The 12804-nt window shown below is 30.4% G+C and overlaps 2 protein-coding genes across 2 annotated transcripts; one reads left to right on the top strand and one right to left on the bottom strand.

The window, feature by feature from the left end:
- The first annotated feature begins 1288 nt into the window (after window positions 1-1288).
- LOC107030685 (phosphoenolpyruvate carboxylase kinase 1-like) lies at window positions 1289-3238 on the top strand. Its single transcript, XM_015231952.1, has 3 exons — window positions 1289-1659; window positions 1868-2306; window positions 2837-3238. Exons 1-3 carry the CDS (start codon window positions 1297-1299, stop codon window positions 2890-2892), a joined length of 858 nt encoding a protein of 285 aa, XP_015087438.1. The 5' UTR covers window positions 1289-1296; the 3' UTR covers window positions 2893-3238.
- Window positions 3239-7821: 4583 nt separating this feature from the next.
- Window positions 7822-9695, bottom strand: LOC107030627 (inorganic phosphate transporter 1-4-like). The gene has a single exon (XM_015231892.2). It carries the CDS (start codon window positions 9637-9639, stop codon window positions 8035-8037), a length of 1605 nt encoding a protein of 534 aa, XP_015087378.1. The 5' UTR covers window positions 9640-9695; the 3' UTR covers window positions 7822-8034.
- Between the last annotated feature and the right edge of the window lie 3109 nt (window positions 9696-12804).

Genomic DNA, 12804 nt, shown 5'->3' with positions numbered 1-12804 from the left:
CAAAATATATGTTAAAATAGCCAGAAAATACTCGTTCCAGATACTCGTTACAATTTGGTTTTCAAGAGTGAAACTATATAAACTTTGATTAATATTTCAAGATATATTTTATTAATCGTATTGATAATATAAACACTGTAACTTATAGTATTTTTCATATAAATATTATATATCTAAATTTTAATTTTGAAAAATTGAATTAATCGAGTCTAATTTAATTTTAAAAATTAATCAAATTAATAAGCAAAACGTAACAACTATTTTAGACCCCAACTATAGTTCTTAACATGGACTTGTTTTCTCCAAATATGTTTTGTTTCTTTAATTTGGAAAGAAAGTTGTTTTATGCATTCCATAATTTTTGTTTCTTAGTGATTCAAAGAAGAATTTGAAGTAATACTTTTGGTTTGTGATTGTACTTTGTTTATTACTCACAATTACTTCCTTTATCTTATTACAATTACTTGCTTTTATCTTTGAAATAGTTACATGTATTTCACTTTTAAAAAGTTTCATTTGATTGTTTTTAATTTCTCAAGAAAATTAAAATAAAAAACATTGTACTATTTTTATGCTTTTGTTCGTGAATTTGTTATTTTTTCTCTTCACTTTTACTTGTTTTGGACTTTACACACTGTTTAAGAAATAATTATTACTCTTATACTCTTCTTAGTCCTATTAAAACTAGTCAAATTTTGACTTAACATATTTATCAACGAAAATAATATTGTTGATATAACAATTTATTATTTTATCTCTATTAATTATTCTTTTCGTCTTATATTGTTTGTCATGGTTTCTATTTTTAGAGTTAAACTATAAAAACTTTGACTTTTGACTAACATTTTAAGATGTATTTTTTCATCATATTAATATGCAAAAAATTATAATTTATAGTAATTTTCATATAATTTTAGAATATTTAAATTTTTTTATTTAAAATATCGAATTAATATGATCTAATTTACCTTTGAAAATTAATCAAATTGACTTTTGATAAGCAGAATATGACAAACAATTCCGAACGGAGAAAGTAATGAAATTCTAAATATATTTATTCAATTCATTTTCTTAAAAACATTAACAACCCAATATTAATAAATTAAAGGTATAATACGAAAATTATGAAATATTTGCTATTATCATTATGTGGACAAATAATAATGGAAAACAAAAGAAAGAAAAGCAGATGGTTAATTTTGATTGGTCTAAAAGATTCCAAAAGAATATTCCACTCTCAGTACTGGTACTATATAAGTCCCATCAGAAACAGAAATTTGAGTGTTTACGCAAACGATGAAAACAGAAAACGTTATGAGCGAGGAACTGAAGCGAGATTATCGTGTGTGTGAGGAAATAGGGAGAGGACGATTCGGCGTCGTTTTCAAGTGTTACTCGCCGGAAACCGGCCAGAATTTCGCCGTGAAATCTATCAACAAGCTTCTCATCGCCGATGACTCAATCGACCGTCAATGCCTCTACAACGAAGCTAAAATCATGCATTTAGTTTCCCCTAATCCTCACATCGTTAGTATCGTCGATGTCTGTGAAGACGATACGTACCTCGATATCGTTCTCGAGCTCTGCAACTCCTCAGATCTCTTCCAACGACTCTCTACTCAACGAGTGTTTTCCGAGTGTGATGCCATTGCAGTCATGGTACAGTACTCTTCCAGTCCATTACATAAAATTGGGGAAAATGATCTGTGAATTTTAGTGCATTTGTGTTTTTGTAGATTCAAATTAAATTATTTTTAGTAAAATTTCTAAAATGTAGTACTACTTTTCATCGAAAGTTTGTCTAATTGATGATTATAATTGATGATTATAGCAAATTGATAATTTTTGGATCAACTGTTTATTATAGGTTCCATTGATGGAGGCAATAGCGCATTGTCACCGGCTTGGTGTAGCGCACCGGGATATCAAGCCGGAGAACATTCTGTTTAACGAATGGAACGATCTGAAATTAGCTGATTTTGGCTCGGCTCAGTGTTTCCGTGAAGGCGAGCTGATGAGCGGAGTGGTAGGGACGCCGTATTACGTGGCGCCGGAGGTTTTAGCTGGAAGAGATTACAATGAGAAGGTAGATATTTGGAGTGCTGGTGTGATTCTGTATATAATGTTGGCCGGAATGCCGCCATTTTACGGTGAGTCGACAGAGGAGATATTCGAGGCTGTTCTCAGAGCGAACCTTAGGTTTCCGACGAGGACTTTCCGGTCTGTGTCGCCGGCGGCGAAGGATTTGCTACGGAGAATGCTATGTAAAGATGTTTCTAGAAGATTCTCAGTTGAACAAGTCCTTCGTAAGTATCACCGCTCTAATTATTATTTTATGTATTAATTTTATAGCTTTTAAAATGCGTGATCACTATGTTTTTATTTATTTGATCAAATCTTTTAATTACAACTTTAAAATAATTAAGTTAAGGCATATCTATGTACTTAAATAATAATTATTCCCTTAATCTAGGATCAAATGATTCAAAATGAAAACTAGTTTGGACTTGGAACAATTTAGGATTCTACCTTTGTGCATTTAAAAACGGAATTTGATTTTAAAAGAAAAAATAGGAGAGAAAGATGAGATTTCTTTGCCTCTACAATTTGAATAGAAGAAAAATGGCATTTTTAATCTTCTTAGATTAAAAACGAAGAACTTTCCATATCATTCTTAATCCATATAAAACTTTTAAAATGTGTGATCACTATAAAAACTTTTGTTTTTGACAGGTCTAAAAAAGTTTGTGGTTCAATGCATATAACTTGAAAAACTTCAAATATTAATTTACTTATTTTCTTGGTTAATAAGATGATATATTATAATAATACACAGGGCATCCATGGATCACTCCCAATGATGGGACGAAAGAAGATGGTGTCGTAGCTTGAGAATTTCGACCCCTTATTTGGAACTCTAATCCAACATTATCAATAGATGTGTAGATTACTCATACTTCTTAGTAGTGAAGGAAGTATGATGTTTCTTCTTTTTTTTTTTCGATTTTCCACCCAGGGTTTAGTGTTTACATAAGAGTTTCAATAAAATTTGAATCGCACACTATAGGGCCTATTTGGGGTGAAGGATCCAACATGATTTTCTCCATATCCAGAACTCGAATCTGAGACATCTGGTTAAGGGTGGAACAGTATCACTCACTGCATCACATGCCATGTTGGTAAAATTAATGTAATAAAGTACTATTAATCAATTAAGAGACTACTCTTATATGTGAAATTGTGAATCATCAAACTAGTGTTTCCTTTTGTTATATTTTGATCTAACTTTTCATACAGAGATCGTGAGCACTAAAAAAAAGATTATCATGCATGAATTAATTCTCTTTTACTATCAACCACAATAAGTTGACAGATTCTCAACTGTATTTATGAGATAAAGGCACACACATGATTTTCTCCTACTTTAATAAGTTTATTGGTCTTACTATACGTTATTGGATGTAATACATACCCTTTTATTTTGATTGTATTTGAATGAAGTATCTTTGTTGATTGTTAAGTACTAATATGAAAATATATATGTTTATAACAAGAATATTAATGACTCGAAAACATAATGAGATGTGATTTATTGTTTCCAATAGAAGAAAGTTTAAGTATGGACATTTTCCTAGGTATAGAAGAATTCACATTTGTCATATTATTTTATTGATAACAATATACAAATCCCAACAATTAGAAGTCAAAAACATATTTTTAAAATTAGCGTACAAAAACCCTAGAGAGAATTGGGTCTAGTTGGATAGAGCATGACTATAACCATTTTTTAGCTTATTCTTCTAATAGGAAAATTATGTAAAATAACAAATTATTAATTCAAATTAAATATTATAATCATAGTTTGATTTAATTGTAATTCGTAGTAAACTGTTGTCATTCGCCTCTCTCTTTGAAATTCTAGTTCGCCACTCTAGTTTTCTCGCTGGCAATCTCTCCCTCGCCTCTCTCACTTTTTATACAAACACAAATATATAAAATGTATTTATGTTTGTATAAAGTGAGAGAAAACTGTATACATACATATGTTTTCATTTGTCTCTCTCCAGAGAATCTCGCTTGCCGCTTTCCTAGATCTCGCACGACACTCTCACTCGCCTCTCTCACTTTATAGAAACACAAATTTGTGTTTGTATAAAGTGATAGAAAATTGTATATACAAATACAAATAGATATATTTTTGTCCGATACACTTATAGTTATACAAATACAGATCTTTTCCTGCCCAGTTTTCTTTTGTTTTTCTCTCTTTCTCGATTTATACAAACACAAATTATACGATTGATTCTTTTGTATGTGTATATCGAAATAGATTATACAATTGATCTTTTGTATATGTATACCGAAATATACACACTAATAGTCATAGCATACATAAAGTTTGTTATGGAGCACAATTATACAAATTATAGGTATAACATACAAATATGATTTTTATGTTTGCCAAACTTAAAATTTACTCTATTTCAATCCATCTCATTTAGTTCGAGTTACTTTTGGGCCAATTTTTACTCCAATTTATCTATTTACTTCCGTCTATTCCGTCCATTTGACATCCCTGCTCATTTATTTTGTCCCCAAAAAAGTTCAACGCTAAATGAAATATACGTTAGATCAAAATCTCGTGAAATACATCACGATCATCTTTACGAATACAAGTCCTTAACTCGAATTTTATGTATGTATGTAAGATTCATATTATCTTTCGTTTCGAATGTATTTTTTTATATGTAAAAGTTACATTGAGACATTCATAAAATTAAACATACTACACGTGCCATGAAATTAACGCACTCTTATCTGTGTTGTTCAATTACAACAAATTAAAAAGAAAAAAACAAATAACTTGACTCTCCATTGAGAATATTCTAACAATCTATTTATAAAAACACACAAATTTTTATAAAAAGGTAACACTACATCTTAAATTTGAAATTGGGAAACTGAAGACAAACTATAATGAAAAAAAAAAGATGGATGCAATTACAATAACTTGAAAGAAACATATATATTATTTTTGACATTTGGAGGGGCTATTATAGAGTTCGGAGCTTAAAGGGTATAAAATATTAACAAAAATTTTAAAATGGTACATAAAATTTTATATTAACCAAAACGGCAAAATCACTGAACAATAGCGATTTCCTCCGCCAGAAAAAGCAAAATCGCTGAAATAGCAGCGATTTTCATTTTTTTTAAAAAAAAAAATTCAAATGAAGATTGTGCCGTCGATTTTCATGATTTTTTTTAAAAAAAAGTGAATCGCTGCCCTAAACAACGATTTTCTTTAAAAAAAAAAATTTTAAACATGAAAATCGCTGTTATTTCAGCGATTTTACCGTTTTGGTTAATATAAAATTTTATATACCGTTTTAAAATTTTTGTTAATATTTTATACCCTTTAAACTCCGGACTCGGCTATTATAGTAGCATACACAAATAGATTTGTTTTGTTCTACATCACGACACTTTGAATTAAGATAGAATGCTCCATAATCTGAGACACAATTTGTTTGACAAATTGTTAGTTCTTGAGAACAAGGTAGAGAAGCATTTGATTGTGATGAACATACTAATTGAGCATTAGTTGTAGATAGAACTTGATTCATCACAAATATAGCTGCAAAATCAAGTAATAGAATTAGTGTACTTGTTATGAAATAGTATTCTTATAATAACAACAATATGTTTGAGTCAACTTATATATATATATATAAAGACATCCAAATAGACTCAAGTTTACTTGTTATGAAAAAAGTTCAATGTCTTCAATGTAATGGGGAAGGATTTTAAAATTAGGTTTGGTTCACGAGTTTGAATTGTTGGTATCGTCAATATGAATCACATTTTTCTGAATCGTCTAATCTGACACTGTAAATCACATTCTTCTATGATTTAGATTTCAGTTCATTGACCACTAGACAATTTTTTTTTTAAAGAGAAGTGATTTGAATATCGATTTTGAGTTGTCTTCTCTTTTTCTTACTTTCTAAAAATATATGTGTCTCTATATATATATTACAAAAGTGAAAGCATAAAGATGATATACATACCACAAATGTAAGCAATGAAAAAATTGAAGGTAGGGAAAGATACACCAAAGTTCTCCATTGCAGAAATTAAGTGAATAAAATAATCATTTCACTTATCTTTTATACTAAAACTACAATGTAAGAGATTATAAAAATAAGATATAATGCATCCTAATATAGAAATTTCTTGATGAAGACAAAATTTAGAAATGCCATAATAATTTTGATAAATGTACTATTAAAAGGGGGATTTCCTTGCAAAAGTAAATATGGGAAACTATTAATTGTACAAAATCAATCTTATAGTATGTTATAATGTAAAATTTTAATTTTTCAAAAAAGAGTTAGTAATTATATTTGAATAATACTATATTTGTTTTTCAATAATTGTAAAACATTGAATCAGTAGTATCAAATGAATAATTGGTTTTGTGAGCTTTCGATGTGTTAATATTTGTTGAGTCATCTAATTAGTTATAACCAATCTAATATACGCTCCACACAAAGTTTACTTAATTTGACTTGCCCCTAATTTATAATATTCCGTCCTCAATTTATGTAAATTGTTATGTAGTTTGACTTGATACAAATTTTTTTTAAAAAAAAATTTGAAATTTATAATCTAAAAAATAAGCAATAATAAATATTTGTGTGATTATAAATCATTTTTAAAAAAAAGTCTATAAAGCATGTAAAATCATTAATATTGACTAATATTAGTCAAAATAATCATGAATTATCCAAATCTGATTTCTCCAGAAAATCTCCTATAATGATGACTTATTTATTTTATTTTCTTACATTTTCTTAAGTTATTGCTATGTATAAAAATGATAAGTTAGAAGAATACTTTATTAGAATAAAAATTTCACAATTGTGAAGCAAAGTATGAGAGATTTTATGTTACTTCACAAATTGTCCCTCATTGGATTAAAAATAGAAATGCCAATAGCTTTATAAGCTAAATGGTCTCTCCCACCTATAACACTAGTCTTTTGGATTGAAGAACTCTCTTATTTGATATATCATTGGTATCATATAGGACCGTTAGTGGGCTGAACCCAAAAGGGTTACCAGTCAGAGGCGGATCTACGTGTCCTCTTGAAATGCAAGTGCATCTGTTAATTTTGAAAAATTATGAATGCACGCACTGGTTTAAATGTTGAGGGGATGACTATAGTTTGACAGTTGCGATCTGTGATGCAAAGTGAAATTTAAAATCATCACTCCAAAAAAATAAACTTCATCAAGTATAGTCATTTAATTCATATTTTTATGTTAATACATTAGTTATATATTTTTTATGTTTAGTAAAATTATCATACGAATCATGCTATTAGGCAGGCCAAGCAAGCAACAAGGGGCATGTGGAGAGTTTAGTTGCCTTTTCTTAAAATTCTAATCATGTTGATGTAAAAAAGTCTTTGTAGCTTTTATACAAGACAACAAAGCCAAGACAATTATATATATAAATAAGTATTGAGTCTATAGCAGTTAGTAGTTCTGGTGACTAACAGTAATGATTGATGACTTGACGGAAATGATTATTATAAATTTGTGTTGCATGTGAAATCAATCATGAATATTATATCGTGATCGATTTATCTATATTAAATCCTTTTAATCCACGGTTTTCTCTAACCATGCATGAACTCAAAATAATTAGATAGAATTACATAGTCTTCAATGATTACCTTGCATTATCATTTCTTATCGTGACATACACTAAAGAATAAAAGATTACCATCATAAACTGCAATAAGCTACGAACTTTTCTGTACTGAATTTATTTTTATTATAACATAAAGAAAATCAAAAGCTCCTGCATCAAAGATTAGCAGAATTACACAAGAAGAAGAAAAAAAACCACAAACCAAAAAAGAATAGATGATTATTCCATCATAACATACAAAAACAAAGAACATAAAGCTTTACTAAAGAGCCTCGAAAACTCTTGCACGATCTTAAATGACGTATTTATGTATTAAACGGAAACTGGAATAGTTTGTGCATTTTCCCCTTTAGTTATTTCTTCTTCTCCTTCATTTTCCTTTGACATTTCTTCCAATGATCTTCCTTTTGATTCTGGCACTAATAATGTGAACAACATTCCAAGAAAATTCACACAACCTAACACAATAAGTGCATTTTTCACACCAATTCCAGTAGGATAACCCGTATCGACTTTAGATGGATCAGTAGATTGAGCAGCATACAGAAAACCAAATCCACCAACAATAGCACCAGCTTTCCCAGCTGCAGCTGATATCCCGTGGCACGTTGATCTCAACCTAGCTGGAAAAATCTCCGCGGGCACAACAAATGTTGTAGCATTTGGACCAAAATTCGCGAAGAAAAAGGTAAGTGAATACATGATAACAAAACCAATTCTGTTTTCCTTTTTAGTCCAATGATTGTATGGTATGGCTAACGCGAACATAAACACTGTCATGAAGAAAAACCCCATCAGTTGAATCGCAAATCTACCCATTCTATCGATAAATGCAACTGTAAACCAGTAACCAGGTACTGTACTACAAAGAGCAATAAGAGTCTGTGCCTTTGCAATTTTGAATACCTCATCCAACGCGTTCATTGTCTCTGGATGAGGTATCCATCCAATTTTACTAAATATATCCTTCTGAAATAGATTCTGACTATAAAACGCGATATCTAGTAAAAACCATGTACTAGTTGTTCCAAGCAAATGCAGTCCATGACGATGAAGAAACTCCTTAGTTAACAGCCCGAAACTATTCCCCTGTATCGCAACAACCTTCTCTTCCTCTGCTTCAATTTCAACATTCAACACTTTACTCATATCGGAAGCAGCTTTTTTAGCATTCTGAACTACTAAAGCTGTGTAACGCGCTGTCTCAGGCATCTTCATACGCCAATAGTAAGTAAGCAAAGCCGGTATAGCACCAAACATAAGTATAATTCTCCATACGAAATCAGCCTCAGGAGGAGTTGAACCTTCATTATTAACAGAATAAACTGGAGCAGGGTACGCGTTTTTAAACGCACCACTAACAACAAGTGCAACAATCCCTCCTGTCAAAATCCCAAATCCTTGCATCGCGAATACTGCAGATATAAAAGCTCCACGAGTCTTTTTATTAGCATACTCAGACATGATCGTTGCTGATAAAGGGTAATCGCCACCAATACCAAAACCAAGCCAAAATCGAAAGAAACATAATGTAGCAATCACACCACTAGAGGTCTTACCAAAAGACAGCCCTGATGCAATCGAACAAATAACCATGATCATGAGAGTCATTCCATATACTCTTTTCCTTCCCATTTTATCACCTAACCACCCGAAGAACAATTGACCCGATAGTGTCCCAACAAACGCGACTCCATTCACTGCAGCTGAGATACCAGGAGGGAGAATCCCTGGCTTATTATCACCCTCATGATGATAGTAAATTCGACCGAGTAATTTAGTCACAAGTGAAATGCAGAAAAGGTCATATGCATCAGTGAAAAATCCCATTCCTGCTATTACAATTGCTGTAAAATGATACAATTGTGTTTTAGCAACATCAAGAGCATTTAGTACTTGTAATTGATCTTTAGCCATAGTTAATAATAGTAATATTTCTCAAACTACTATAGTTTTTTATGCTAAGATATATAATGTAGACAAGGGGTTATTAATACAATGAGTTGATACAATAAGACAAAAAGGACAACATTACAACAAGCTAAGTTCAATTTTGAGAAATCCTTAATATTATCTACAACAACATATCTTGTGTTATGCTACAAATTTAGAGGCGGGGTCAGAATTTTCGATAAGGGTTCAAAATCTGAAGAAATAGATACACGAAATATGTAGCCGAAGGAGGTTCGACATCTACTATATATTATTTTAACCATATAAAAATGATATAATTTTTTGAACGAACCCCCTAAAGATATGGTGGCTCCGCCACTAGCTACAATGGGGTTTAGGAAGGATAAAATGTATGCAGATGGGATAGAGACTAGAGAGGTTAGTTCTGATAGACTCGAGGATAAGATTACAAGAAGTTCGATTCTGGAGTTTTTTTAATATTAAGAAAAACGGAAAAGGGTCAAAAATACCCTTGAACTATCAGAAATAGCTCAAATATACCCTTGAAGTATATTTCGGCTCAAATATACCCTTACCGTCAAACTATAGGATCAAAAATACCCTTCTTATTAACAGAATCGGTTAACTACGACTTAGATGCCATGTGGATGTCACATGGCATGCCACATAAGCCAATAGAGTTCCACTCATGCCACGTAGACTAATAAACTTACCCCTAATTTCTCCTAATTTTTTCCATTTTCCGTAGAATTTAGAAACTATTTCACTAAAAAACATAGAATCCCTTTTCCTCATTTCTCCATTTCCTTAGAACGATTTCACAAAATACATAAGTTCTAAGGGAAAAGGGTTCTATGTTCTTCAGTGAAACCGTTTCTAAATTCCAAGGGAAATAGAGAAAATTGGGGTAAATTAGGGGTAAATTTATTTTCTACGTGGCATGAGTGAAACTCTATTGGCTTATGTGGCATGCCATGTGGAATCCACATGGCATTCAAGTGGCGTTTAACAGATCTTGTTAATGAGAAGGGTATTTTTGATCCTATAATTTGAGGGGAAAGGTATATTTAAACCGAAATATAGTTCAAGGGTATATATAAATTATTTTGAATAGTTTAAGGATATTTTTGACCCTTTTTCGTAAGAAAAATAACGTATAGTATGAAAGGTGTATGGTGTCATAGAAAGGGGTATATTCGGCCGACTTTGTATATATTAGAACAAGAAGGATAGTTGTTAGATACTTCCAATAGAATGCAACTAAGTTTTCTAAGTTTTTTTTTTCTTGTTTAAACTTATAAACATCTTAAAGAACAGCCTGTTTCTTCGTGGCATAACACATAAGTACGTTCTTTTAACTTGATTCCGACTTGAAATAATATTTATGTTTGGGTGTATATCAGTAGATACTTATATTTGTATAAAGTTGAACAAGTAGATATACACATCCGACATGATAATTCGTGTGAGATACAATCGAACATATCTGTTTTTCTAAAAGAACTTTTCTACCTTCACAAGGAATTGATAAGGTCTGCATACACTCTAATACCTTCTCTAAATTCCACTCATGGGATTTCACTAGGTATATTGTCGTTTTTGCATATAGGATGTATGTATCTACTTATTCAATTTTATTCAAGTTCAAATATTTATTTTGTACAGACTCAAAGTTGGACGATATAAATATTAATTAAGATCAAGTTAAAAAATATTTATATATTATGATTTATTTTTTGCCTAACTATATGCACATTAAATTATGGTGTTTTTTTGTAAGTATCTTTTTCATTATTATTTCATACATAACAAAGTTCAATTCAGATAAAAGTTCCTCGTTGCTACCTAAGCTCTATTAAAAGGAGTACTCCCTCGATCTCAAATTATCTGTTATGATCTTTAAAAATAGATTACTCAAATTATCTGTAAGATAATTAAAATACTTATAATATTCTTTCTAACTAATAATTCTTAAGAGACGTATAAAAGAGAATCACAATAAATATTTTGAGATGACAGAAGTACGCCGTTTTGAGTATACTTAAAAAGTATAGTTTTAATACATTTTTAGTTAAGTGTACACATGCAAATTTCTTGTAACAATGATAAAATTATAGACAAATCATTATTGTAAACACATAACTAATTATTGAATCATACAAAAATTGGGTTATTTAACCCTATAATTAATCAAGTTTAACAATTGTTTTAGACTTTACAGGTTAAACACGTAGAGTCCAACTTTCTCACTCTTTAATTTAAGTTTAAAAATAGAATAAAGTTCACTAATAAGACTAAGATTAATCTAACACTAGTATGGTGAAGTTCCTTTTTTTCTTGATAATCAGTAGAATCAATCCTTTTCAGTAAAACGCGGCAATGTTTAAATTATAATTTATTTTTATGCAAGAAATTATATTTATTCATAAGCTTAATTATTTTTTAATAATCGATAGCGTGCAAATACCGCAGGAGTAATATATTATATAAGTCAACACTTGTGGCCTTTTAATTGACATATTTGTTCTTAACGATAATATACGTTCTATATGAAATAGACATACTAGAAAGGGAAATATTGTCTCGATCAATCAATCACGAGTCTCATGAATTATTTTATTGACTATAGTATAAAGATATTTATCGTGGCAAATTCAGGATTTAAAGGTTGTGGAAGCTCACTTCCTTTAACATAAACCTTTTAGCAATCATATAGTATAAACTATACTAATTGAAACTCTTCAACCAAAAAAAAATAAAAAAGCCCTTAATTAGGAAAAGGAAAAAGTGTAAGAAAAAAAAAGTTAAAAAAAGCGGGTGCAAAATTCGCTGCAAAAAGAAAAGAAAAAAGAATGGAGCGGGTGGGATTCAAACCCTGCCAGTGTGCTTTGCGGGCCTCTTGTTTTCATGTGTAAACCAGCACGCCCATGACTGCTTTCATACTATGAATGTTCATTTAAAAAAAATTCGGAGTCAATGGGTGCTCGAGCACCCGAAACTCACTTACTAGATCCGCCCCTGGATATTTACCTAATTTATTGACTATAGTATAAAGATATTTACTTAATTTTCAAGATAGTTACTTCTTTTGTGTTCATTTTTATTTGTCATGTTACGTTTTCTAAAAGTCAATTTGATTGATTTTTAAAATTAAATTGAATTACATTA

This window comes from Solanum pennellii, chromosome 9, assembly GCF_001406875.1.
Source record: "Solanum pennellii chromosome 9, SPENNV200".
NCBI classification, from domain to species: domain Eukaryota; kingdom Viridiplantae; phylum Streptophyta; class Magnoliopsida; order Solanales; family Solanaceae; genus Solanum; species Solanum pennellii.
The sequence above is the reverse complement of the archived record's forward strand: the minus strand, read 5'-3'. Positions and strand labels throughout refer to the sequence as shown.

Bases quoted from the DNA above. Each gene is read 5' to 3' on its own strand.
- LOC107030685 (XM_015231952.1), top strand. From the start codon at position 1,297: ATGAAAACAGAAAACGTTATGAGCGAGGAACTGAAGCGAGATTATCGT. The intron at 1,660-1,867 runs GTACAGTACTCT...TGTTTATTATAG, and splicing joins GTGATGCCATTGCAGTCATG to GTTCCATTGATGGAGGCAAT. The intron at 2,307-2,836 runs GTAAGTATCACC...AATAATACACAG, and splicing joins CTCAGTTGAACAAGTCCTTC to GGCATCCATGGATCACTCCC.
- LOC107030627 (XM_015231892.2), bottom strand. From the start codon at position 9,639: ATGGCTAAAGATCAATTACAAGTACTAAATGCTCTTGATGTTGCTAAA.